Source organism: Canis aureus, chromosome 27 (assembly GCF_053574225.1).
Source record: "Canis aureus isolate CA01 chromosome 27, VMU_Caureus_v.1.0, whole genome shotgun sequence".
NCBI lineage: Eukaryota > Metazoa > Chordata > Mammalia > Carnivora > Canidae > Canis > Canis aureus.
Genome location: NC_135637.1, coordinates 26969069 through 26995832, shown reverse-complemented (window position 1 = coordinate 26995832; position 26764 = coordinate 26969069). Strand labels below are relative to the sequence as shown.

At 58.6% G+C, this 26764-nt stretch overlaps 2 protein-coding genes across 3 annotated transcripts; both read left to right on the top strand.

Annotated features, from left to right (window-relative positions):
- The first annotated feature begins 1311 nt into the window (after nucleotides 1-1311).
- OSM (oncostatin M) lies at nucleotides 1312-5331 on the top strand. Its single transcript, XM_077874303.1, has 3 exons — nucleotides 1312-1462; nucleotides 3088-3221; nucleotides 3759-5331. Exons 1-3 carry the CDS (start codon nucleotides 1429-1431, stop codon nucleotides 4332-4334), a joined length of 744 nt encoding a protein of 247 aa, XP_077730429.1. The 5' UTR covers nucleotides 1312-1428; the 3' UTR covers nucleotides 4335-5331.
- On the top strand, nucleotides 4206-26764 carry LIF (LIF interleukin 6 family cytokine). Of its 2 annotated transcripts, XM_077874304.1 has the most exons (6): nucleotides 4206-4345; nucleotides 8579-8632; nucleotides 9142-10094; nucleotides 20287-20406; nucleotides 22238-22416; nucleotides 23154-26764. In XM_077874304.1, exons 4-6 carry the CDS (start codon nucleotides 20388-20390, stop codon nucleotides 23562-23564), a joined length of 609 nt encoding a protein of 202 aa, XP_077730430.1. In that variant the 5' UTR covers nucleotides 4206-4345; nucleotides 8579-8632; nucleotides 9142-10094; nucleotides 20287-20387; the 3' UTR covers nucleotides 23565-26764. The 2 variants fall into 2 exon arrangements, with proteins under 2 accessions (XP_077730430.1, XP_077730431.1); XM_077874305.1 differs by lacking the exons at nucleotides 4206-4345; nucleotides 8579-8632; nucleotides 9142-10094 and adding an exon at nucleotides 15954-17968.

Below are 26764 nucleotides of genomic sequence, written 5' to 3'. Positions count from 1 at the left end.
TGAGCAGGAGGGTGTCACCTCTCACTCTTTCTGGCCATCTCAGCTTCCCTGTCCAGGCTCCAGAGGCCCAATGTTTTCCCCAGCTGACAGCTTCCAGAAGTCCCACCCCGGTTTCCCAGGCTTCTGAGGCCCTCCTTCTTACCGGGCTCCTGAGGGGACAGGCCAAGGACCCTCTTTCAGGCCTGGTAGATATGCTGGCGCTGCCTCTCCTCCTTCTGGTCTGCCCTAGCCCAGGCCTCACTTTACCTTAAGCAGAGTAACAGGTTGACGAGAGAGGCGTGGTGTCTAGGGCTCCTTCACTGTGACGTCCCGAGGTCTTCGAGAAGCAGAGGACCAACCCACAATCACTATCTTTCAGAGAAAGTGAAACCTGGTCCCCAACCGTCACCACGGCGACTCCCCCACCCTGCTTCCCCTCTGAGCTCACAGCTTCCCCCGTAGCTTCCTCCGCCCCCAACACTACCCCTCAACAGCTAGTACTTGGAATTAAGACTTCTAGTTTTCTTTTTCTTTCAGAGGATCTTCGCCTTTTATGTCCATAATAGCAGCAGTGCTACAAGCCTGGCCCAGGAAATGCTTTTCGAATCCTCATTTTACAGGTGGGGCCTCTGAGGCCCAGAGACGTTAAGTGACCTAACTTGCCTCAGGTCACACAGCTTATCAGCAGGCTTGAGCCCCAGTTTCCTGTGTTTCTTGCTCTAAGTGCTTGTTTCCCCTCAGAAGACCTTGTCTGTAAAGGAAGGGCCTCCTGCAGGGAATGAGCCTGGCATAAGGATGGGGGTGCATGATGGGAGAAAGGAGATGTCTGGGAGCCCTGTTGGGGGTGCAGGTCGTGAGGCCAGAATCACAATCTCGGGGCTGCCAGCCTGGGTCTGGCTCTGCGCCCAGAGCCCGGTGGTTTCCGCTCACAGATGTCCCAACAGCCCTGGCAGGAGGGCGGGAAGGGCACTCAAGAAGGAAGATGTCTCGTCCTCCCCCAGTCCCAAACCACTGTGGCTTGTGAGCCAATGGTTCTTGGGCCGAGCCTGGCCTGCAGGGGCTCCAAGGACCCAGCGGGCATACTCTCACTCTATCCCCGGCACAGCTCCCTGCAGATGGCGCAGACCCCCTTGCTCCCTGCTCACCCCAGGAAGGCTGAGGCTTCGGTTTGCATCATCCTTGGGCGTGGGGCTGACCTCGAAGAACGAATTCGAAGAAAATGGGAGGAGAAGCAAGCAGGCCATCGTACCCAGCACCCATTGGCTGCCCATGGAAACTGGTTTTTGGGGTCATGTTCCCAGAAGGCCTGCCCTTCCCCCCCCCTCCCCACCCACCTCACGAGGTGTTGGCCAATCGCCCTGGCGGGCATAAAGTGGCTGCCAGCCCGCAGGGCTCCCAGCCAGGAGGTGTCACCCCCAGCAGGCGCCGGCTGGAGCTCGGGCACCCAGCATGCAGGCACAGCTTCTGTGGAGGACGCTGCCCAGTAAGTACTTCCTTCCTCTCCACCAGCACCCTCTTGCTGTGCCCATGGGTGCCAGCGGGGAGCAGGAACACCTTCTGTCCTTTGGGAGTTGGGAAGGCCAGGCACCAGAAGGATGCTGAGAAGAGGAGAGAGCCAGGAGGTCAGGCAAAGAGAGTGGTCCACTGAGAACACAGCATCTTCACAGGGTAGAGAAGGAATATCTCCAGAAACCTTCTAAGGGGAGGTGATAGAGAATCGACTATGGGAGCAAGAGAATAAGGGAAGGGGATAGATTATGGGAGAAGCCAAGGAAGCAGGAGGAAGGGGGGTGATGTGCTGCGCAGAGAAGGAAGCTGCAGAAGCTGAGCAGGAAAGCAGCGTGATGCCTGGAGGGGCGATGAGACCTTCTTACCCTGATTCACGGGCTCTGGGATGGATAGACACAGTCGGCCAGGCCTGGGGACCCTGGAGCCCACACAATCACACAGCACACATAGCCACACCCACAGGGTGACATGCACACAGAGCCATGTGATGTCACTCAGAGCCCTCAATCTCACCAACCCAGGAACCCCCACATGCAGCCCGGGCCCCCACGGCGGACTGGACACAATGCTCGTTTGTGGCCAGTTTTTCCTCTCACCTCACGCAGACCTGGACCCCCACCCATGAAGACACCTTAGTCCCACCTGCAGGGAGAGCTCACATGCACCGCACCACACCGTCCCCAGCCAGCCCGGCAGCAGATACCCAGGGAGGCAGTGAGGAGTGCCCTACAGTCGCGGTGCCCGCGTGCCCAGCCCCTCAGCTGTCCCCAGCCACTCTTCCCCAAGGGGCTGAACGGTTCTTAGGAAGGGAACATGGTGTCACTGCCTTCCGGGCCATTGCGCCACAGGCCCCTTCCGACCACATGGCTGCCGGTGCCTCCTGGGGGGTGGGTGTGGGGAGGCTGCTGAGCAGTAACTATGCCCCCACCACCCCACACAGCCTGGCTTACAGCATCCCTGGTGGGCCTGACAAAAGTGGCCACTAATGGGGAGAAGAGGAAGGTGCAAGAAGTCAAGGACAGTGCTAGCCTTGTGTGACCTGGGCAAGCCTTTCTCCTTTGGTGCCTTGATTTTCCTGTCAGTAGGATGGGGCTATGGTCTGAATAATCCCATACACCCTTTACTGACAGAATCCAGTTGGAAAGGCAGCCTCCCTTGCTTGTACAGACATACCTCTGGGCACCAGGCTGCCTCCAGGCTGAGCACACCTGCATAGAGGGCCAGGGTCTGTGACAGGAGAGCCCAGGGTCTTGGCCCAGAGGTTTTGCAGAGAGCAGCCCCATGTGGGCTGCCCTGTGTTGGATCCTGAGGTCAGCAGGACCGGCAGGCATGGGAACCTCAGCTGAGCCCCACAGCCTCCTCTCAAGGGCCTGCTCAGTGAAGCACAGCCACTGTTTTGGATGCTGGGCAGTGACTCACTGAGGGGGTGGCAGCGGCCCCAGCAGGTGCTGCACTGCATATACAGAGCCCAGCCCCACCCTCGATGGCATGAGGCCTAAGACTATGGGCACAACCTCGGAGGCCCTCTTGGATATCCTCCCCTCTGAAAGCCACCCACCTCCCCAAATCTGGTGACACCGCCCCCCTTCTCTGCCCCAGGTCTGGTCCTTGGACTCCTGTTCCTGAGCATGCCAGCCATGGGCAGCTGTTCGGATAAGTATCCAGAGCTCCTTGGGCAGCTCCAGAAGCAGGCGGACTTCATGCAGCACACCAACACGCTCCTGGACCTTTATGTGAGCGCCTGGCCCCTGGTGCATCTGAGTCTCAGAGAACAGCAGGCCTAAGCCAGGAGTGAGCCCAGGGAGGATGAGGCCCAACTCCCATTCATCCAGCCCCCACTCCATATGGGGCAGGTGGGGAAACCAAGTCCCTGTGTTATTCTAGGGCCACATTGACCCCTCTGGGCCTAACTCTAAAACATCAAGGAGACGATACAGCTTTCCCAGCTTGTTCTCAGCCTCAGACGTAGCAGTGAACAAAACAGAGTGCTGCCCTCCTGAGGCCCCCTGCTTACCTCTCTTCTTGCACTCCCCACACCAGTCACTCACTGCCTGTGCAGTCACCCCAACCAGCCCCCTAGCATCCTTCTGCCCCTGCCTGCAGTGACTGGGGAGTTCTCATGTCTCTCTGGCCTTAGTTTCTTGATTTGTACAATGGGAGGATTGGATGGGGTACATGAGGTCCAGTATTTCAAGGCAGACCAGAGTAGACTTGTCTGTGTGTGTGGTGGGGGCGCTAGCGCTCACCCCCTGATTCTCCTTTTCCTCCAGATCAGAAGCCAAGGCCTGGACAAGAATGGGCTGAAGGAGCACTGCCGGGAGCGCCCCGGGGCCTTCCCTAGCAAAGATGCCCTGCAGAGGCTCAGCAGGCGGGTGTTCCTGCGGACCCTCGACACCACGCTGGGCCAAGTTCTGCTCAGACTGGCTGCCTTAGAGCAGGACATCCCCAAAGCCCAGGACTTGGAGATGCTGAGTGGGGTGAAGCTGAACATTCGCGGGTTCAAGAACAACATCCACTGCATGGCACAGCTCCTTCCAGGCTCCTCGGAGACGACTGAGCCCACTCCAACCAGCCCAGGGGCTTCTCCATCACCCACCCCCACCTTAGACACCTTTCAGCGCAGGCTGGAGGGCTGCAGGTTCCTGCATGGCTACCATCGCTTCATGCGCTCTGTGGGGCAGGTCTTCCGGGAGTGGGGGAAGAGTCTAAGTCGGAGCCGGAGGCACAGCCCCCACCAGGGCCTGCTGAAGGGAGCCCGCAGGATGCAGCTCTCTGGGAGGAACAAGAGACTCATGCCCAGGGTGCAGCTCGCCCCTGGTAGCCATAGGGGCGCCCCTGGAGGATAGAGGACCCACAGGTATTCTGTATGATGGTATCTGCCTCAGGCCTCCAAACGTACCCACCCTGCTTCCCCACGTCTCAGAAGTGCACTTAAGGGGGTGGGAGCCAGGCAGGCCCCTTTACCTCCTCCAGGGTGGATGGGAAGGGTCGGGCCATTGAGCCCCTAGCCCTGAGTTCCCCAGTCTTGGTGGGGTGGCCAGGTCAGGCCACGCGGGGCCAAATTTCCATTGATTCAGGGGTCTGATGACACAGGCTGACTCATGGCCAGACTGACTGCCCCCCCTGCCCTGCTCCCCAGAGGCCTGCAGGCCCTTCCCTCTCATGACTTGCAGGGCTGTTGCCCCCAGACTTCCTCCTTTCCATGGTGGCATTGTTCTGAGGGGGAGGTCAGGGCCTGAGCTGGCCTCTTATGCCTCATTGCCGATCTCAGGCCAGACACCTGGACATCTGGGTGACTTCACTTTAGGCAGCTGTAACAGGGGAAGAGTGTCCTAGGAGGAGCACTGATCTGGGGCGTCTAAGAACAGGGCTCAGGTCCCAGCTCAACCCCTAACTTGCTGTGTGGTCTTAGGCAGGCCACTTTTCCTCTCTGGACCTCAGTTTTCTCTTTGTGATTCAAGGGGGTCGGTGCAAAGCCTTCTAGGCTTGCCAGTAGCTGGGATTCTATGACATAGAGAGGGTATCAAATGCAGTGCAAATGGACATGGCCTGAAGACTTGAGTTCTCTATAGACCTACTACTACTGCCTGGAAGCGTGGGGTCTTGGGTCCCAGCTGCTGGCTGCTCCCCCTGGTGGTGCATCATGAAATTTTCTCACGCAGAAAGCCTGGTTCTCTGAAAGGGGGGCCCAAAAGCTGCTGGGCCAATTCTTTGGAAGGATATGACTAATTTATCGATTTTTATCAGTTTTTATCATTTTTCATATTTATAAGGCTTATTTATGATGTGTATTTAATGTTAATATTGTGCCAACATATATTTAAAACTTGCCTGGTTTCTAAAGCCCTTGGATCTCTCTGCTGCCTTGTGGGAAAGGATTTGGGGGAATCTGGCCTCTTAGAGAGATGGGCACTCTGACTGTAGGGGTGTCTCAAACACAGGACATTTATCACATCTGGATGTGACTCCCTTAAGATGCTAGGGGCCTGGGGTGTCAGGGTTTAGGAGTAAGTGGGAAGAGAGGAAAGAAAGCTGGAGCTGTGGGCCCCTGTGGGTAGGTGGCTGGGTCCGTGTGATGATGTGTGTTCAGTGAGATAGACAAGATACTAACAGATTCTGCCTCAGAAGTGGCCTGTGACCTGCTGTGTGCTTGAGCCTGCCTCCTGAGGGGCCTCAGAAGGTTGGGATTTCATCTGGCCACCAGAAAACTGGGCTCCCTCCTGATGCTCAGGGCCTCACCTTTTTTTTTTTTTTAATTCTGAAACTTCTTAATGCACAAAAAGAATATCCCAGAAACAGAACAGGTATTCACTTAATGATGAAATACTATATAAAGGAGCCCCCTCCCCAATTCATAAGTGGGGACATAGTATAAACAGAGGTGAAGGAAGGTGACCACTTGAGGATTAAATGCAAACCCTAAAGTTGTACACACCATGACTTTGTATATATGCCGATAACCTGCTAAGGCAGTAGCTACAAAGGAAGAGCTAACGGAAGTGCATGAACTTGACCTGGATCAGTCCCTGGCCACCCCATCTCCTGGGACTGAAGGCCAAGATGGGAATAGGACTTAACATCATGGGTAGAAGAGAGCCTCATGCGGGACTCTCTGCAATAGATATGATCCACTTTGCAAATGAGAAGAATGAGTCAGGGAGACTGAGCAACCTGCCCACGTCCTCAGAGCAAATTTGCCGGGAGTGCGGGCACATGTTGAATTCAAGGTCCTTTAGATGCCAGGGTGGGAGCATCTTCTGCTACCCTTTGGCCTCTGTAACTCGGCCAACAGTGTGATGAGTCCCTGAAGACACAGAGCTCCCAGGCTAGGGGGCAGACAGGCAACAGATGCACAGAAAAGCCAACAGGACATTGCAGTATGAGCTCGGCCAAACTAACGCAGTATGATGTGGCAGAGTGGGAGACTCAGACCACAGGGGTGGTCAGGGTGGCGTCTGGAAGAGGTGAAGCCTCTACATCCACTCTGGAACCAGAATGACGCACAGAAGGGGCAGGGTCTCCCTCCTGGTGGTGGGAACAGCTAGCTAGGGCAAAGCCTCCAAGCATTCAAGGATCAGTGTATAGTGAGTGGGGGGCGTCACTGATTTGCCAAAAAGGCCCAGAGAAGGGAGGTGTCTTACTCAAGATCTGAGAGGGAACGTCGGTGCAATGCTCCAGGCCCTGACTCCCAACCAGTGGTCTTCCTGGGCAGTGTCCAGCATATTCCAGGTCAGGTACCTAGTAAGAGCTTCCCACTGTCCCCCACTGGGCCCTCCCTTGCTCTTGAGGCTCCTACCACACAGGCTACCTTTTGGCTACCGATATGCCCCACCACGAGGCCTCTGCCTATGCTGTTCCTTCTGTCTGGAACACTGTTCCTTGTCACCACGATCAGCACATCCTCAGCTATCCTTCCCTATCACCCATGGTCTGGGTCCAGCAACTTGCTTATTTGTTCTCTTAAACCTGTCTTATTGGGGGGGGGGGTGCCCTCACCTGCTGTGGTTTACCCTCTGGCTCCCCTGCTGGCCTGGAACTGCTGAGCATGGAGATGGCATCTGCCTCCCTCTGCTCCATCCCAGCGCCCGCACCCTGTAGGAGCTCAGTGAGGAGCGGGGCAGGTGGGGTCCTGGAGGGGTCAGAGAGCTGAGCTGCATGCCAGGGAGGCCAGCCTGCATGGTGCCACTGCCAGCAAGGGGCCGGCCTCTCTGCCCTGCCCTGGCACGGGGGTGGGGGGCTTTCCTCAGGCTGAGCTGCTGGGAAGCTGTGGGTGGAAGTGGCAGACACCGAAAGCCAGGCACACTCAGGTTCTCGGAGCGGAAGGGGGTTGGTGCTGTGGCAGGCGTGCGGTTGCCCACGGAGTGAGCAAAGGTTGGTCTATGGAGGAGGAGCTGGGAGCCCAGGGTGACTGCCCCCCCCCGCCTGGGCCCCTTGCCAGCCCCCTTACTCTGTGGATAAGCCCCAGGAGAAGTGTCTGGCTTTGAGCTGGAGCACTACCCACCCTGTAGGAGGCAGATCAAGGGGCTCCAGAATCTGGGGAGGGAGTCTCAGGGGCCCCATCTCTGAGCACTTGTCACCTCCACACTGTGTCCTGATGAGACCACAGCTGCAGGTGCCCTCAAGCTGCCACCTCCAGCCTGGTGCTCTCCCAAGCCCACAGACCCAATTGCTAGGAACATCTGCTGAGAGCCCTGTGGATTCCTCAAGGCCAAGCTCACCTGCACCTGATTTCTGCTTCCCATTTGACCCCACAGAAGTTCCAGAAGCCCAGTCCTCATCTTCTCCTCTCTCAGCCTCTCCTCTCTCCATTGATCATAATGTCTCGTGGTTTCTCCCACATCCTGTCTCTGGCACATGCCTTCTTCTCTCCCGGCAGCCAGCCAGGTCCTGGCTCCCTGGACACGGCAAAAAAAAATCTCCCTGCTACTGTATCTTCTGCTCCCAAGCCTTCAGGGACTCCCTTCTGTCCTACTGCTGTGGCACCGATTCCAAACCCTTCATCACACGTAACATGCCAGGCCCCTGCTCTCATGCCCGGCCAGCTTTGCCAGCGCGTGTCTGAGTTCGATCCATGCTCTGCTGGCCCCCCAAGCCATCTAAGCATCCTGACCTCCCCGAAGTCTGCATTTCCCTGTACCCAGCCTCCTACCCTCCCTCCCTGAGCCCTAGTTCAAATGCCTCCTACTCTTTGATTCTGCCTTCCAGAAGGGCTTCTTGGGCTTCCCTGGGGCTTGCAGGTGGCTGCCTGCAGGCCATTATTTCTGGGGTCTGCATCTAGAATCGCAATAAGCTTTCTCTGATCATCCACGGGAGACTAGGGTTCCCACAACCATCTGCTGTGACAGGCAGCAGAGTGGGGCTCAAATAATACTTTAGTGCCACAGAGGGAGCTGATCCTCTACAAGGCGCGTTTTCCCTGGCGTGGTGCTATCCTGTGAGCGGGCGGAGGTATATGCTTCTTCCCAGTGGTTGCATGAAGGGACCAAGTGGCCACAGGCCACGGGGGAGCTGGGACAGGCTCAGGAAGATAAAGGGTCCTGGCCTTGCTACAGGCACCAACTCAAAGCCAGCTTTTCTTGTTCTTTTTCAGTTTTTCAAGGTGGCAGTCAGCCCCTCAGCCAACTGCGTATAACACACAAGGCTGGTAAGTTCCCCGGGACAGGGGGCCCAGAGGGCAGGGGAAAGGGGAGCATGGGGTGCCTGGCACTTACTATCCATCCGCAAAACAAACTCAGGACTTGGCAATGGCAGAGTTGGGTCTTTGGCCTCCGTGACCTTTACTGTCCACCACCGTCAACGTGATTCTTTTCCCTCCTTCTCGAGGGATGAGAAAGATACTTGAGAGTCAAGAAAAATGAGTTCAAACTCCAGCCACCCTGCCCTTAAACCTGTGCAACCTCCTGGGTTGAGCCTCAGTTTTCCCCTCTATACAGTGGGCTAACTTGGCCCGCCCCCCTGGCTGTAAGATTTCCCAGGAGACAACACACACACACACACACACACACACACACACACTCAAGCACGCACGCACGCACGCAGGCACGCATGCACTGCGTTGTTTCAGCGTTACCATAAGCTGTCACTGAGCAGGTGCATAAGCAGCGTTTTCTTTACTTTCTCTCATTGTCTCTTCCTTATTGGTTTTCCTCACAGCTTTTCTCTCCGTGTCCGTGTCCTCCTGCCTCCCACCCTTCACACCAAGCCCAGGACCCAGAGTGCACACAGAGCCCCTTCTCCACGCGGAGACAAGGCTCACAGTCCACGGCCAGCACTGAGGAGGCCTTCCGCTTGGCCAGCCCTACTCCCTGTTTCCTGGGGCGGCCCCAAGGGCTGGGCTCTGCTCCCTGGCTCGGGGAGGGGCGAAGGTCTTCCGGGGAGGTGGGTTGGGCAGGTGGGGCCCTGGAGCCTGTGGAGGAGGGCCAATCAGATGGGCCATCCTAACCCGGATGATCCGGGGCTCCGAGGTGGGTGCTGGGGCAGCGTGGGGTGGCTCGGTGATGGGGGGGGGCGCTGGGTCCAGGGTGGCGGCTGCAGCCCTGTGACTCTTCTGGGGACGGGGACAAGGGGCATGGCCCTGGTGCACACGGCTTGTGGCAGGTCTGAGTCAAAACACCTAAGGCCGACCCCGGCCAGTCATGCGGAGGGCTGCTCAGTCATCGCCTTATGCTGGCCTGGGTCACCCAGGCAGGCTGGGTGCGGCCCAGTCAGTTGTGACTCAGGTCCCAGCGGCATTGCCACGCAGCGCTGGGTAGGGGTGCTGGGCTCAGGGTCGCCCCCTCCCCACCCCCCAGCCTCACTTTACCCCTCGGCCACCCTGAAGACCCTGCCCCACCTGTCAGGCACAGTCTGGCCAGGAGTCTGGGGTTCTGTGCCTCTGTTGCACCCAGCCCTTCAGCCAGGGGGTGGGGTGGAAGTGGGGGGAGCCTCAGGGCCACCCGGCACTTGACGGGAAGTCAAGTGGGGGGCAGTGTGAGGAGCTGTCTCCAGAGAAGATTCAGCAGGAGAGGGAAGCAGAGGGGGCCTGGCCCTGAACTTGATGGTGTCCCACTGAAGATCTGGAAAACACCTGCGAGACTCCAGAGGGTCCTGCACGGGCACAGACCACGGTAGGCCTCCCTGATCGGGCAGGGCTGGGGGGGTAGCTGCCAGCCTCCAAATTCATCCTCAGCACCAGCAAATCCTCCAGTGTCTGGGGGGTACCTGGTGGCCCACACGGTTCTCCAAGCCTCGGTCTTCTCAGCTGTGTAACGGGCATGGTAAGGCATTTCCTGCCCATCTCACCAAGAACATTGAGGTAAAGTGGACAGACCAGATGCGAAAGTGTCATGGGTCACTAAGGGGTTAAAGGTCATGGAAGAGCAGAGGAGAGAGCACCAGATGGAGAGGCCAGAATCCTGGCATTGCATGAGCCCAGAAGGGGTCACCTCTTGTGAGGAAGGGGTCTTGATTCCTGGATTCCCAGGGGACCCTCAAATTCCCTTTACCCCAGAGCAGTAGAGGGTCCTGAGCCTGGGGCAGCCTAGCTTTTCCTCGGATGGAGATGCGGCAGGCAGAGGGTCCCTGTCCCTCCAGAAGGGGCTGTGGTGGGTCATGGGGCATGGGGTGGCCCCTGCCCGCCTCTGCGTTGGGGAGAAAGGCCGGGGGGTCTTTACCAAAGTGAAGTCCCTCGTGGGAGGCTCTGGGGTGTGTGGTCAGTCAAGGTCATGGCCCCCTACACTTTTGACCTTGGGCCATCAAAGGACTCGACCGCTCTGCTTTGTCCACTCTGTAAGATGGGTCTAACTGTGAAAGTACCAGTTCCCAAAGCCATGGTGAAGAAAAAGGAAAAACATAACTGAAGTGTATGCAGAGCTTGGCACCGCAGGAGAGGGCACCTTGGCACAAATAACCGGAGAAGGGCCTGGACCCCAGTCTTGCCATCAGCAGTTCCTGACCGCGGAGAAGCTTCCGGGACGGCGGGGACATTGTACCCAGGGCCTGTCCTAGGTGGGAACTAGGTCGTCCTGGGACCTGAGGTGGGCGGGGAGGGGCGGTGGGCTCCCCGCCTCCTCCCGGATCTCCCGCTGGATCGCGGCCCGCCGCCCACCCCAGCCCCCTGAGGGTGGCCCTTGGCGCCCCCTTGCGGCCGGTGCTCCCCTTCACTCTTCCCTCCCGGCGCAGGAGGGGCAGGACCAGGCCGAGGCCCTCCTGCACCCTCCGCGGCTCTGCTTCCGCGGCCTCCGCTCTCCCTCCGCTGCGAGCCTCGGGCATCCCCGCCCACTTCCTCAGTCCCCAAATCCCGCCCGGCCCGGCCCGGCCCCGGGGGAGGCACCGCGCAGCCACCGGCCCGGGCTCGCTGGTGTCGCGGCGGCGGCGCTGGGCGGTGGGGGGCGCTGCAGCCCGCGCCTTGGGGCCTAAGCGGCGGGGCTGAGCCCTCAACCCTGCCGGTCCCTCCTCTCTCTTCCACAAGACCCCAAAGTCCCCGCCTTCAAAAGCCTTTTCTAGATCCTTGGAGACCGATGGCCTTCTCTAGACCTGTTTTGCAGCTGGGGAAGCCGAGACTCCAAGAAGCTTCCTTCTGGAATTCTCACAACTAACGGGAACCAAAAATCAGGGTTCTTGACTCCCTGCCTGGGAGTCCCGCGGGTCGTTGGGGAATGTGCCGCTGATGTGCTTGTGTCCTGTGGCCTTGGAAAAGTGACTTCCCTTCTCTGGGTCACACCTGTGAAATTTTAACAGTGAGGTTAATATCAGCCGGGCACACCTTCCAGAGGGTGTTGCTACCCTCATGGGTTGATGACATGGAGTCCCATGCTGTAGACATGTGAGCGAGGAGGCCCCTTGTGTGGGGGCCACAGTTCCTAAGTGTGGGACCTACACCCCGCTCTGTGGTCTGGCTGATTGCTGAGCCCACCTAGTTCCCCTCCACCCGCCAATCTCATCTTCCCAACACGTGCCCTTTACAAGTGGGGACACTGAGGCCAGGAGAGGCCATGATGGTCTCTGTAAGTTCCCTCCTCCTCCCCAGTCCTCTTGGGAGATAAGTGGGCTCTCAGGAAGGAGTCTAAGGATGGGGAACTGTGGGCCACCATCCTCCTGCTGTGAAGGTCCCCTGCTGGCCACCCATTGGCCAGAGCGGATGTGGGAGCTCCTGGCTGCTGAGGGGCTGGCAGGGATACTGGCCCTGCAGATAGCCCACTGTGATGCCGGGGCTGGCCCAGTCCCACCCAGAAAGGGAGGAAGCGGAAACGGGGTCCAGGGGTGGGGCGGGGGTGGAAAGGGCCCTGCTGGGCAGGAGATCAGAGCAGGATTGTGTCATGGAGTCCTGTGGCTGATAAGGGGCTGAGTGGCCAGCCCATGCAGGAGGGGCTCCCTGGGGAAGACTCATCCTGGGGACCCCCATGTCCCCTGTTGCCAGTGAGCCCTGCCCATCCTGGTATCTGTTATAGGGAAACCCTGGGGGTGTGGGGGGCGTGGGGGGCGTGGGGTAGAGAACTGGCTCCATCACACCCTGTGTGACATCAGGCAAACATTTAGCCCTCTGAGCCTCAGTTTCCATGTCTGCGAAACAGGATTAAAATGCCTCCCTTGGAGGTGGGGGCTAGGACTGGAGATAATAGGCTCAGGGAAGTGCTTTGTAATGGTTTGCTTTCAAGGACGTGGGTAGGGGAGAGGCCCATGATGGCCTTTGGGGTTTGCAGTGTGCCAGCCATGTGCCCCAGAAAGGGCGGGAAGCAGGGCTGGAGTGGCCCAAAGGTGCAGGCTTTGTGGGAGACCGGCAGCATATCCAGGTTGCCCGAGGGAGGTGGGAGGAGGCCTAGCCTTCTTGTCCCTGCTCCACATGAGCTGCTCCCCTACCTGGTCCTGTCCCCCCCAGACTTCAAGGAGCTCCTCCTTTCTTCTCTTTCCAGGGAAGAGAACGGTCCAACCCTAACTAGGCCTCATTCCTTCCCTCCTCCCCCCACACTGGGAGGGGGCCACTCTATACTCTCCCCATCTTATCACCTCCCATCCACCGTCCTCACAACATTTCCTCAGTCCCTGTAGGCGCTGAGGGACAGTTTGGAGAGAGGGCCTGATTGCCTCCCTGACATCATCTCTGGGGTCGGGTTGGGGTGGCTCCAGTGAGCCTGACTCTGGAGGGAGGCTGGGCCCCACCTCTGGCCGGCCAGTTTCAGGCTGAGTGGGTCCGCGGGGCTGCTTCCTGTTCTGTTTATTGCCTCTGAGTTCAGGAAATCATTGAGTGAAACATCCTCCCCCACCCCCACCCCCCACCCCGCGATTATTTAATAGGAGCCGAGCTGTGGTCTCTCTCTTTTGGAAAATCCAGTGGGAGAAGGAAGCTGTCAGTTCAGCTCTGACATCAGCTTTGTCCCTGCGCCAAGAATCAGGGTGGCCAGGGCGGGGGGCGGGGGGGGGCCTGGGGCGGGGTGGGGAGGAAACCAGCTGCTGGTGGCCCCCGTGACGTGAGGCTGCCACACGGTTCCCAGGGGTGGGAGCTGGAGGGTGAGGGGCAGGGATGTTGGAGACACACTTGGGACGCACACGCCCGCACGCACGCATGCAGGGTCATGCCTCTCCACTTGTGCCCACCGACCCCTTGCCATGTGGACTCACACAGACGCAAGGTCAGACACATACTTGTACAGGATTCATGCACATGGTCACTCACACATCCACACAATCACAAAGAGAGCTCACAGAGTCAGCTAGAGATGTGCATGCGTCAGCTCTCTCCCACAAGCAAACAGACCAGCACAGACACACATGTGCACACTCATAGGATCAGACGCAGCCCGACACAGACGTGCAAATACCCAGAGACCTTCATGTGTCAATGCTCATTCAGACCCAGACAGACAAACAGACAGACCCATGGCGTGGCCGGCAGGCGCTCCCAGACACGGACTCAGTCTATGGGTTGCAGGCTACCCTGGAAGAGGGGCTGTGGCCACTTCTTCCTCCCGCTGCCCCGCCCTCGCCCTCGCCCTCGGTGAGGATGAAGGGTTCCCAGTGGAGGAGTGAGGAGAGGCTCCTGATGATCCCCGCCCCACCCAGGTGGGGCAGGGAGGGTGGGGAGCTGAGGGTCTGAGGCTGCGGGAGGGAGTGGAGAATGGGAGGCTGGGACCCGGGAGGGCCTTTGTCCCATGCAGGGTGATGACAGGCCTCCACCCCACACCAGGAGCGCCCGCCCTGCCCCGCCTGCAGCACCTCCTGCCCATTCCTGAGCTGGAAAGGATGGCGGGTGACACAGGAGTCATGAGTCCCATGCTGTCAACTGCTGAATGACCTTGGGCAAGTCACTCCTCAGCCCCTCAGGGCCTGGCTTTCATCATCGATACCAGTGGCTTGCAAACGTTTTTGACCACGACCCACAGTTAGAAACACATTGCACCTTGCAACCAGAGGATGATGCACGCGCTGACACATATAGACAACGGAAAAAAAAGTTTGTGAAGCAGCACTCCGGGCGATGCCCAGTGATTTTGCTATTCCATTTCCTTTTTGAAAGTGCTGGCAGCAACGCTCTAAATTGAATCCATGAGCTGCTAAGAGGCCGGCCTCCGAAACCTGTGAGTGTGAAAGTATGGCTCTGCACATCCGCCTGCTGTAGTCTCGGGCTAGGTGGAGACTCGGGGAGAGCCGAGAGGAGGCCAGAGAGCTTACCGACACTGCCGCTGGATGGAGGGGGAGAGGAGAGCCACCTAGTCTAGAGATGGAGATGCTGAGGCCAGAGCCCGCAGTGGAAGCGGGTCACGCGACAACATGGGCCGTGGAGGCAGGCTCCTGCCCCTGCCGAGGATGTAATCAGGGCTCTGTGGGCTGCTGCTTCCTTTGCAATTTCTATCAGAATTGAAGAAAAAATGCAGTCACTCTGATTCACCTCCAGGGGGGTGATTCCTGACGCAGAACCGGGCGGGAAATGTCCGGGTGATGATGGGGGCAGTTGGCGGCAGGCCAGGATGGCTTCTGGCCCATGCTTGGCCCCGAGGGGTGTAGCTGGTCCCTGCCAGAGATTTGATGGGGTGAGGGTGAGAAAGAGCAGACTCTATGCCCGGAGCCTGGGCCTCAAGAGCCTCCAATACAGATGGGCTCTCCGGGATCCTGCGGTGGGAAGTATTACTTAGTCCCCTGCGAAGGTTCTGAAAGGCTGCCTGTTTCCCCAGGACCCATGCTATGCTCTGTGAACTGAGAGGACCACGAGCTCTCCCTGGCCTAACTCTCAGACCCAGGCCCCTAGCCCAAGCTGGGGTTTGAGCCCTTTCCTGTGACCACTCGGAGTCTGGTTAGAATGACTGTCATGTGTTAGGCACTTTGCGTTTCCCACGGAACATCCTCATGACAACACTACAGTGTAACCCACTTCCAGAGGGGAAATCAAGGCTCAGAGAGAGGAAGCCAGTTGCCCCAGGCCACATGGTTGGTAAGTGGTGTGGGCAGGATTTGAACCCAGGTTCTCCTGGCTCTAAGCCACACCCTTACCCACAGGCTCTACCACCAGCCTAGCCCTGGCTGGCCCACAGCTGACTTTCGACACGGCGCCATGGGCCACAGGGAAGTCCACGATGGTTTCGTGGTGCCGCGGGGTGCAGGCTGGGCCACGGGTGTAGCTGCACCTTCATTGCTCAAGTGTTGAATAATGAGGTGCTTTTGCCTTTCGGACGGGACAGCCAACTGCCAGGGTTGTGCCAGGAATTCCTGAGCTGCTTCTGTCAACTCTGGCTGCCCGCCGCCCCCCCCCCCCAGCCCTCGTCCTGGGCCACAGCCTCTGACCCCTGACTTCCTCCCACCTGACTCCCCTGTGCTCATTTCCCAGGTGGGCACATCAAGGCAAGGGGCTGGGCATGAGCTGGTGGCTAAGAGCAGCTGCTGCTTGGGTTTTCAGAGAACTGAGATCTCAGCTGGGCACAGGGGAGGGGATGGTGAAGGAAGGAGGGGGCCGGTCTGGGCAGTGGGGGTTGCCCAGAGCACTCTGTTTCTGGGTCACTGGTCTTGGGGAATTCCCCGATGCCCAGAGAGCTGCTTACCTGGTGAGTAACTGCTACTGGCTGCCCACACAGGATGCCTGACTGCGAGGGTACCTCCCCGCCACCCCCCTGCCGATGGCCACTGCCACACTGCCCTCTCCCCTGAGTGCCCCTGAGGCCCAGGAAAGAGACAGACAGGCAGGGGGCTGTCTCCCGCCCCCACGTCCCCCCACCCAGGGCTCCGCAGGGGGCGGCTGGTGATTCAAGCCCCTCTGAGCTGAGCTATGTCTCCTTCCTTCTCAGATGGGGCCTGGGGGTGAATCAGTTCCTGGGGGCGGTGAGCCCGGGTCAGCTGCAGTCCTCAGCTCAGGCTTGGGGGGGCTGTTCAGGGACCAGGATGGGACATGGGGAGACTGAGTACTGCCACGCCATCCCCCCATATGACCTGCCTTATCTTTCTGGGGTGCCCCTGAAGCTGGAACCCATCAGGATGTCCTGCCTCCATTAGCCATCAGGGGAGGATGCACAGGTTCCTCTCAGCTTTCCCTCCTCAGCCCTGGAGTGGGCCCAATTTCCTCATTTGTAAAATGGGGACAGAAACCCCTACTTCACGGGTGTGGTGAGGATCTTCACCTGGTAAGAATACATGCTGACAGGTATAGAGGGCTTGTGGGGTGCTCAGAACCACTCTGAGCCCCGACACCTCACAGCAAACCACAGCATAAGTGCCATCATTCCCATTTTATAGATGGAGAAACTGAGGCCAGGAGGTGCTCACTTCCCCAAAGTCACCCAGCTCATAACTGGCAAAACCAAACCTCCAACCTAGCTCTCACTGAGGCCAAAGTCCATGCTTTAAACCACGCAACTCCACACCGTCTCCCCATGAGACGTTTGGCACGGGCGGCTTTTGGAAATTGTGAAATGCTTTTAAAAAATACTTAGCATCTGCTCTGGTGTAACCCTGAGCCAGGTGCTGTCAGGAGTACAAATGAGTATCAGACCCCATCCAAACCCTCGAAGAGTGAGGAAGAAGACTTGTCTCCACTTGAAAGGAGAGCAGGCAGGACCAGGCAGACTCGAGCTGGTCGGGGCTGTGGCCGGGGAGGCTTCCTGGAAGAAGCGGCCTATGTGTTCCTCCTCACCTTCGCTCCTCCCAGAGCTAGAGGTGCTTCTGGCATCGCCGTGGCCTACAAGCCAGAGCTCTGGGTTCCAGCCCCCACCCGATTGCCTCTGCATAGCCCTGGGCAAGTGGCTTCGCTGCTCCAAGCCTCAGTTTACCCATCTGAAAGATTAGACGCCCGTGACCTTCTAGGAGAGGCTTATGAATGGCAGGCGAGAATCAGCAGGAAAGGAGGACCGGGTGGCCACATGCGGCAAAGCGACTTGGACCAAAAGAGCCCCGAGGGCCCCTGGGAAGGCGGACACATGGGCTTATTTCCTGGAGAGGGGAGATGAGCAAGTGGCTGGCACAGCCACCTGGAGACGGCACCCGGGGGCCCTGACCCGGGAGTGCCCTGCCGAGGCGAAGGGCCCCATGTGGACCCTAACTGTCCCCCTCACCCTCCGGCTGGTCAAATCCCCAGCAGGCCCAGTGTGCAGGAGCAGGACAGGCCGGGGATGAAGTCACAGCTGGAAGGGGCTGAGCTGGGGCTGCCACTCCAGGGTGGGGCCTGGGGTCATGACCCTGGGAGCATGCAGCCAAGAAGGGAGGATGCCTTCCGTGAGGAAGCCTAGGGGAAAACACAAACACACACACACACACACACACACACACACACACACAGCATAGAGAGGGAGGGAAGAAAACAAACTCCGGGAGACCAAAGCTGGCCTGGAGCGCGGGCTGGGCGGCTGATTCCTGGGGACCAAGGCCACGTTGCAGGCAGCTCCTGGCCTGGCGGCTCCAAGACCCTGCCCGAGCTTCCCCCCAGAGGCCAGGTGCAGAGGGTGCCTGGACATGGACAGGAAAGGGAGGCCGGGCCTAGGGCGCCGAGGGGCCCACAGCTCTTGGGGAGCACGGACCAAATCAGGTACCGTGAGAGGGGAAACTGAGGCCTGGGGGGCCAGTCGGGGAGGGAGTTAAGTTTCTTCTATACTCTGCCCCTACTTCCTGTTTCCTGTGGGGGTGGGTCTGAGATTCCATGGCGACTGGGGGTAGATTGTAGGGCTGGCATGGGATCTAGGGAGCCGAAGGCAGTATGAGGACCTGGAGGTCCACTCAGAAGGGACGTAGGGGAGGGACAGAGGCAGGACAGTGGTGGGACAGCGTACCAGCTTCCAGGAGAATCAGGGCACGTAGTGAGAGTCTCAGGTGGGGGAACGAAGGGATCCACAGATGGGGCCACAGTGGGGTCTAGGTCAGATGGACTTTCGGTCCATTTCAGAAGCACCAGGCTGAGTCAGGTGACACGGGTCTAGGAGATGTGGCGGTAAGGCTGGAGGCTGATCTGGCATTCATGTTCACGTGCTCTGTGTTCGTCAGGCTCTCATGCAGGAGAGTAGAGGAGTTGTAGGGGGGTGGGGGTTGGATTTTTTGTGAAGGGAGGGAGGTGAGCTGGGATGTTTGGGGCCGTGGGGTCTTCTGAGCCAGGCTGGGGTAGGTGGGCCTCCAGGGGATGTAGGCTGACCCCATAGTACGTGTATGGGAGGGGCAAGTGCCAGGTGGGGTCTTCTATGGCCTTCCAAGGAAGAGACAAGGTGTGAGGGGGGCAGGAAGGGAGGAGGAAGGAGAGCCGCTGTGACTCTACCAGCCTCCTCCCTGCCGGGAAGTGCCAGCTGGGATGGGCACTTTTATCACCCCACATCCCAGGTCCTGCTGGGAGAGCTTGGGGGAAGTGAGCCTGCACAGGGCAGAGTGTGTGGGGGGAGCAGGCATGAGGGCTCGTCCTGGCACGATGAGGGAGGAACGCGTGGCTGGGCAGGTCCTGGATGTGGTAAGAGGAGGAGCTGGGAGCGTGCATGGAGGATGGGTAAGGGGTGAGCAGGGGCCAGAGAAAGGCTGTGAGTCTCCCTGGCCTTGGAAAGCCAACTCTCCCGCCTTGTTTTCTGGTTAGGGTCAGGCTGGAGGGCTGGGGTGGGATCCCCAGGGGAATGAGACATCTCCTGGGACAGAGGGTGCCCCTGGAAACTTGGGGGACAGTGTGGTGCCAGTTATGTATCCTCTGGCCAGTGCTCGCTCACATCATTTTTGGGAAGTGGTTTTTTTTGGGGCGGGGGGAGGAGTCCCACGCTCATTTTGCCCTGGTCCCCACCATTCCTTCCTGCCTCTCCTCATGCATTCACAAATCTAACTGGCCAGGATAGACACCAGAATTTGTGACCCTGACTTACAGACTCTAGAAACACCTTTTGAGGGTCACCATTATGCTCTGAGGCTGAGCCCCAAGGGGCTTCCGAGGCAGGTTTTGGGAGGCAGGCTATTTCTCTTCTCCCCAGCCAGCTCTCAGCATCCTGAAGAAGAAACCTGGGTCTGATCCACTAGGCCTCCCTAGGTCTCTGCTCCAGGTGTCCCTCCGAATGGAAATGCTGGACCACCTTTCCCTGAAAGGGGAGGTGGGATGGCAAAGAATTTTGGTAAACCACGGACACACAACACCTTCTCAGAAGCTCCTCCTGAGGCTGTTCCCAAAAAACTAAGTGACCGCAAAACCCTCTCCCTCTTTCCCCATCTTCCCAGCCCCCTCCCCAGCCTCACAGGTACCTGTGGTCAGCAGTGTAAGCTTGCTGATGGTGGTCAGGAGGCCAGACCCTGGGGGACTCTGGGCAACCTGCTCCCTTTGAAGCCCCACTTTGCCTAGTGGCAATGGGTAGGCTGGGGAAGGCTACCTCTGAGGTGCCCACATTCAGTTCTGCTTTATTACTGTCTAAAGTCCAAGCCCGGCCCCAGCCCCTCTTCCTGGAGCCTCCTTCTCAGCCGAGCTCCAGCCTGCCTCCTCCCCACTGCCCCCCAAATCCCTTGATCAGGGGGCCACAGGTGCCAGCCTCCATCTGCTTGCCTAGTGTCAGGCCACCTCCCCAAACCCAGGTGAGCACCTACAGCCCCTGGGGACCCCGATGACTCTAGCCTGGGGACCCTCCTTGCCCTCCCCAACTTCAAACAGCTCCTAGGGCAAGCCACTCAGGAAAACCACAGGGTGTTTTGTTGAAGAGTTCATTATAATTTTATCAATCAAATTCTTAGAAGAGGGAAAAAAAAAAAAGTCTGCTCTCTCCACCCTCCCCCCTCACTGCCCCCCCCCCCCACTCTCACTTTCTTCCATTCATAATTTCCTATGATGCACCTCAAACAACTTCCTGGACGGGGATCCCTGCTAAATATAGCTGTTTCTCTCTCTGTCTTACAACACAGGCTCCAGTATATAAATCAGGCAAATTCCCCGTTGAGCATGAACCTCTGAAAACTGCCGGCATCTAAGGTCTCCTCCAAGGCCCTCTGGAGTCCAGCCCATAATGAAGGTCTTGGCGGCAGGTAAATCCACCCGCCCCGCGCCGGCTTCCGCGCCCCACCGCGGGTGCTGCGGCAACTTGGGGCGCTTGGCGACCGCGAGCGGGACACCCACTCGCCGCAGACACACGGACACTTGGGGCACCGGTGCAGCCGGTCCGGGCCACCGGAGGCGCTGGGTGGCGGCGGGGAGCGAGCGCAGGCACATGGTCCCGGCACCGCGCGCCCAGCCCGCCCGGGGGCCTGCAGGTTGGCGGGCAAGGGAGGGGGCCGCGCAGCCTTCCTCCTGCTCCTCCTCCTCCTCCTCCTCCTCCTCCTCCTCCTCCTCCTCCTCCTCGCTCCGGCCGCTCTCCCGTCTGCTCTTCCCGCTCTGCTTTCTCCCGATTCACCCTCCCTCTTTCTTTCTTTCTTTCTTTCTGTCTTTCCTCTTTCTCTTTTCCAACCGTGTCCCGGGCTGCGCCCAGGGAGGGGCACCGGCCTCCGAGCAGCTTGCAAACTCCGGCCGGGACGGAAGCAGGTGCCGCCTCCATCTGCTAGTGCCTGGAAAGCTGTGGTCTTTGCTAGGTGAGCCGGGGGTGTGTGGGGGCCCCCCAACCATGCCGGGGTCTCAGCACTGCCTGGGGATGCTGGGAGGAGCAGGGGACCCAGGAGAAGCGAACTCGAGGCTGCCACCGTCCCAGTAGGGGAGATCCCAGGGCTCCAGCGCCCCCCTTCGCCCCAGCCTCACCGGTTCTCCAGCCTCACTGGTGTGTCGCCCCCAGCTCCTGCTGCTGGGCCGCTGGGAAAGGCCCCTCAGAGGGGACCCAGAGCAAAGTTGGGAAGCGGGCGCCCTGGGGGGAGGGGCGACCCAGGACAGGCCCAGACGGCTCCCAGCTCTCCTGTCACCTTTCACTTTCCTTCCTCCCCCGCCCACCTGGCTGCCTGCGACCTTTTCCCTTTTCTCTTTTCTGGTTGCACCATTTCCTCTCCCTCCCCAAGGCTCTGAGGACCTGTGAGACCCCAGGATTCTCCTTGTCCTAAGCCAGCGATGGGGCAAGTAGTAGAGGAGAGGTGGGTGGCATGGAGGCAGGAGCTGTGCAGAGCTGGGGGGACAGGAGGTTCTGAATGATGGTTTGGGGTTGGAGAAGGGGCAGAACTGGACAACTGGGGTGGAGTTGAAGGTCCTAGATAGGAGAATGGCCCCATCTGGAGAAGAGTCGCTGCAGAAGAGATGGGGAAGGGTGGCGGAATTAGGAGACAAATGGCCCAGGGAGCCAGTGTCAAGTGACAGGTTTAAGAGGGAGAACAGAGTGTCAGTAGAAGATCCCCCCACCCTCTCCCCCACACCCCCACTCCGGGTTCCCATTGGAGCCTGATCTGGGAGCTCTGGCCTGCGATAGGCCAGTGAGCATGAAGCAATGCACTGGAATCTGGACCATCCTGCAAGGTGGGAAGATAGGGGCCACTGGGGCCACTTGAGACCCGCTGGGCCTGGGGCATAGTGCCCTCCAACCAGAGGAGCAGGAGGCCTCAGGGGCTTTTGCCATCCTGAGGGAAAGGGCTGGATGGTTTGTGTCACCCTGGACCCAGCTCCCAGCTGGTGGGCACAGCTCATGTCCTACCCCCTTACTCCTCTTAGGAGAAGGGAAAAATAAGAGAAAGTCTAGAGAAGCAGAGATAGAGATCTGGAGAGAGGGAGGCAGAGAGAAACAGATGCAGTGACATCATGAAAGCTCGAAGCAGCCAGGGGAAGACAGAGCTGGAGGTGGAGCTGGGGCACTGGTGTCCCTGGGGGAGGTGAAGCGCATCTTCTACCATGAGCCCTCTCGCTCACCTCCACCCGCCCTGCTCATGGCTCCTTCCTGCCTGTTCCCAGGAGTTGTGCCCCTGCTGCTGGTTCTGCACTGGAAACACGGGGCAGGGAGCCCCCTTCCTATCACCCCTGTCAACGCCACCTGCGCCACACGCCACCCATGTCACAGCAACCTCATGAACCAGATCAGGAACCAACTGGCGCAGCTCAATGGCAGCGCCAATGCCCTCTTTATTCTCTATGTAAGTCCCCTTTCCAGGTCCTGAGGAAGTTGGGGGGGGGGGGGTTGCTCCACTGACCTGGGCTGTTGGGGCTGGCCAGGGAAGAGAGCTTTTGGAGCTGGAAGGAGAGTGTGGGGAAGGGGCTTGGTTCAACCACACCCAGAGCCCCCCAGCTTCCGAGCCACCGGCGCCCCCACCCCCAGGCTCAGAGACTGGAAGCCACTTTTCTAGGGTGCCCAGTTAGGTCGGGGCAGAGCTGGGGGGGTGGTGGGGAGAGGGAGAGGCCTGGCACTGCTGGTCTAGGGATTCCTCTACCACATGGAGCAGGAGGCCAGTGAGAGACAGAGAGGAAGTAGGGTGGCTGGGGAGATGCTGCTGAGAGAGAAAGTAGGCTGTGGGTGTCTGGGGTGCAAAGCCAACCAGGAAGAAGGTGCGTACAGTGGGTGAAAGGGCAAGTGTGTGTGGCGTACCCGCAGGAGGTGAGACATGGTATTTTCCTTTCGGTCCCCATATGATCCTAATGAGGGTGATGAAAATCCCTTGCATGACGTAGGCCTTGATTCTCTGCGAAGTATGTTTGCACCGTGATTACTTCTGGCTCTCACGACCATCCTGAGATGTCTAGAGGGCATGTAATGGGTCTCTATGCTAGGGGTGGGAAACTGAGACCCAAGAGCTTGCCCAGAGACTGGGTGGCAGGTTTGAAACATCTGTCCACGATCCCCACGTCACTTCCCCTCTCCCTCTCTGCTCCTCAGTACACAGCCCAGGGGGAGCCGTTCCCCAACAACCTGGACAAGCTGTGTGGCCCCAACGTGACAGACTTCCCACCATTCCACGCCAACAGCACGGAGAAGACCCGGCTGGTGGAGCTGTACCGCATCATCGCCTACCTTGGGGCCTCCCTGGGCAACATCACCCGGGACCAGAAGGTCCTCAATCCCAATGCCCTCAGCCTCCACAGCAAGCTGAATGCCACTGCGGACATCATGCGGGGCCTCCTCAGCAACGTGCTCTGCCGCCTGTGTAGCAAGTACCACGTGGCCCACGTGGACGTGGCCTATGGGCCCGACACCTCGGGCAAGGATGTCTTCCAGAAGAAGAAGTTGGGCTGTCAGCTCCTGGGGAAGTATAAGCAGGTCATTGCCGTGGTGGCCCAGGCCTTCTAGACAGGAGGTCTTGAAGCGTGCCGTAGGCGACCTGAGATCTTGGGCTCAGGCAGCTCTCAGACTGTGGCCAGGGCCCAGAGCATTGCTGGACCCACATAGGGGCTGCTGGCAGACCCCAAGGGGTTCCTGGCCAGTCCACTCCCTCTAGGGTGGGCTGTGACAAAGCCGAGCAGAATCAAAACTCCCATAGGCAGGGCCTGTCTACAGTACCAATTAGAAGAAGGACCCCCGTTCCTCTGGGAGACTATGGCCAGGCACCAGGTTGTTGGGCTGCTGTGGGGATTGGGGGCTGGACCTCTGTCCTCAGTTGGCCCCTTGGCCAGGGGTTTTGTAAGAAAACTGTACAAGTTATCCATGGCGACCCTGACTGTGGGGCGAGACAACTGGGGTCAGGGGAATTGCCCAGCCCCACAGAATGACCACCATCCAGCCTCTGTCCCTTATGCAGGCTTTAGAAAGTTTGGGCTCAGGCCGGCCAGAGGAGCTGGGATCCAGAGGACTTCTTGGTCCCTACAAGTATAGTGAGTGGAAGTTAGGAGAGTTATGGTTTGAGATGTTCCTTCTCTTGAGCATGATTGGGGAGAGCTCAGGTCTAGGGATGGGACTGTGAGGCAGAAAGTCCCAGGATGAGCTCACTGGCACTTAGGCTCGTAGGGAGGCAGAGAGCCTCCCACCTTCAGGGAAGGGAGGTCCTGAAAGCCTTGGCAGGCTCTCCTTCTTCCCTGAAGTCTTTCCTGAAGCCTGGGATGGCCGGGGTCCGGTGGCTGGACCCGGAGGTAGGGTTTGGGGAGGTGGGCAGGTGAAAAGGTTCTAAGGGGACCCAGAGTCTTCTTCTGGGCCAGGGTCTATAAGGGATGGGAAGGACTGGGGAATTCAGAGTGGCAGCTCACACGGGAGGCCCCGTGAGGTCACACAAAGGTACTTGATGGGGACTAGAGGCCATCTCTGGTTCCTAGAGCAAGGGGACAGCAGGACCTGAGGTCAGGGTCTCAGAGAAGCCTGAGAGCCAAGAGTGCTGTGTGTCTGACCCAGCATGATTGTCTATTTATTATGATGCCCTATTTATATTAACTTATTGGTGCTTTAAATGGCAAAATTAGCTCTCTCTTCCCTGCTTCCTACTCAACAGAAATAATACAATGGCTCATAAAGGAGCCAGGGCCAAGCCTTAGCAGGGACTGGTCCAGAAGTCAAAGATGTTACAAGTGGAATAAGCCTTACGGGTGAAGCTCAGACAAGGGTCAGGACCCGAGAGAACTGGTCGCCGTGGGTGGGGGAGCCGGGGACCCAGCTCCGTACCCCATCCCAACTGTGACTCGGTTTGGGGGTTTCAGGATCCTGGCTTGGAGGCAGGCTGGGCCGGTTTGTGGAGTGGCCGGGGGCCTTCTCCCAGGGCCACCATGTTGCTTGGTTCCAGGGGGGCTCACTCAACACTGTTTTCTGGCGGCCCTTGGAATTGTGCAGTAAGGGGCAACATTCATGGTTGAAATGGTGCCCTGGAGCATTGGATGAGGCAGTCCTGGTGGCCCGGCCTGCTGCTGTTTCCTCGTTCCCATACTGTCTCTAGACCAGCAGTTGAGGGGCTCTGGAACAGTCCTGACCCAGCATCCAGCATGCTTGCACACAGTGGGGAAGCTCCTTCTCCGGTGGCCCAAACACCCACAAAGGGCCAGAGGGCCTGGCTGGACCCTCTGGGAAGCCGGGGCAGTGCAGGGAGGAGCTCCCTGCTCTGGAGAAGAGCATAGGGAGGCCCTGGGCCTGCGACCAGGAAGCTGTGGTCCCTCCTGCCCCACCTCTCCCCACACCCCCACCCATGTCTGGGCTCCCAGGCAGGGAACCCGATCCTTTCCTTTGTGCTGGGGCCAGGCTAGTAGAGAAACGCCCTCCAGTCTGGGAGCAAGGGAGGGGGTGCGGAGCTGGGGCAGCTGCTCAGAGCAGCATTCTGGCTTCTTCTCAAACCCTGAGCGGTGGCGGTCCTAGCGGTTCAGCCAATGTGATTATGGTACTTTGCACTCACTTTGCACCTCTCTGTCTTCCCTGAGCACTTTACCCGCACACACCGGGTGGCAGGTGGGCAGGCAGCGGGGTAGGAGGGGGAGGCAAGGCTATTTTGTGGTGGGTGGCAGAGGAGACCATGACAGCCACATGTTTTCTGAATCTGGGTCATACTCACCCTTGCAGTGTCGTAGCCTGCTGTCGTCCCTGCGCTCTGCTCTTTCGGTGAACGTGGCTCAGAAGGCTGGGGGGCCAGCTGGGTCTCTAATCATCCCATCACCTCCCTTACACGGACTCCTCATGCTGAGCCCACCTGCGCAGCCTCTGAGGCTCAGAGGCCAAAGGAATCTCTTCCCTGGGACCCAAACCTCCCCTCTGCCTCACTCCCACTGCCTTTGCCCCCACCCCCACCCCACCGTCCCTATGTCCTGCTCTGCTCCTCAACCCCCATCCTTAGCGCTCTTTCTAGAACCATTCCAGCGGACCACTCTGCACAGCATCCCAGAGTTATGGAGCCTTTGTGTGGAAAAAGCTTTGCAGGGCAGGAAGCTTTCCTTTTCCTCCTTTTTCATCTGCTGGTGGTTGACCAACACCTGCATCCTGCGTCAAGAGGAGGAGGAGGGAGAGGTTGTCGGCAGAGGAGGGGGTAGGACAGTAGTTTTGCAATTTGTGGAGAAGGGAGTACTGGGAACTTTTATTTATTTAAAAACATTTTAAACAAAAGAAGCACCGCTAGTTTATTTGTCTCTCCTCCCCCTCTCCTTGGGCCCTTCTGGGGGATGCCCCCTGCCCCCACCCCCAGCTCCAGAAGAGGCCCAGTCCCACCTTGCTGGCTCTCCAGAACAGATAGAGCATGTGGGGTCAGAGACCAGAATCAAGTGGGAATTTCCCTTCAGATGGTACAGATGCGCTCACTTTGAGATCACCCCCTCCCGCGCGCCTCCACCCCAGTACCTGGGTGTCTCTTCCAGCCGCACTGCTAGCTCTGTTTGTCCCTCTGTGTTTCCCTCCTTCCTTTCTACTGGCTAGGACTTGGCCTTGAGGGACAAATTCCTCTTTGATGAATGTACCCTGTGGGAATGTTTCATACTGACAGATTATTTTTATTTATTCAATGTCATATTTAAAATATTTATTTTTTATACTGAAGGAATACTTTTTTTTTAAGAAAAAAGAGAAATTAATAAAGAATCTGCTCTTGGCAA

Excerpts from the sequence above, each read along its gene's own strand:
- OSM (XM_077874303.1), top strand. The coding sequence starts at position 1,429 with ATGCAGGCACAGCTTCTGTGGAGGACGCTGCCCA. Across the intron at positions 1,463-3,087 it reads TCTGTGGAGGACGCTGCCCA|GTCTGGTCCTTGGACTCCTG; the intron begins GTAAGTACTTCC and ends TCTCTGCCCCAG. Across the intron at positions 3,222-3,758 it reads ACACGCTCCTGGACCTTTAT|ATCAGAAGCCAAGGCCTGGA; the intron begins GTGAGCGCCTGG and ends CTTTTCCTCCAG.
- LIF (XM_077874304.1), top strand. Across the intron at positions 22,417-23,153 it reads ATGCCCTCTTTATTCTCTAT|TACACAGCCCAGGGGGAGCC; the intron begins GTAAGTCCCCTT and ends TCTGCTCCTCAG.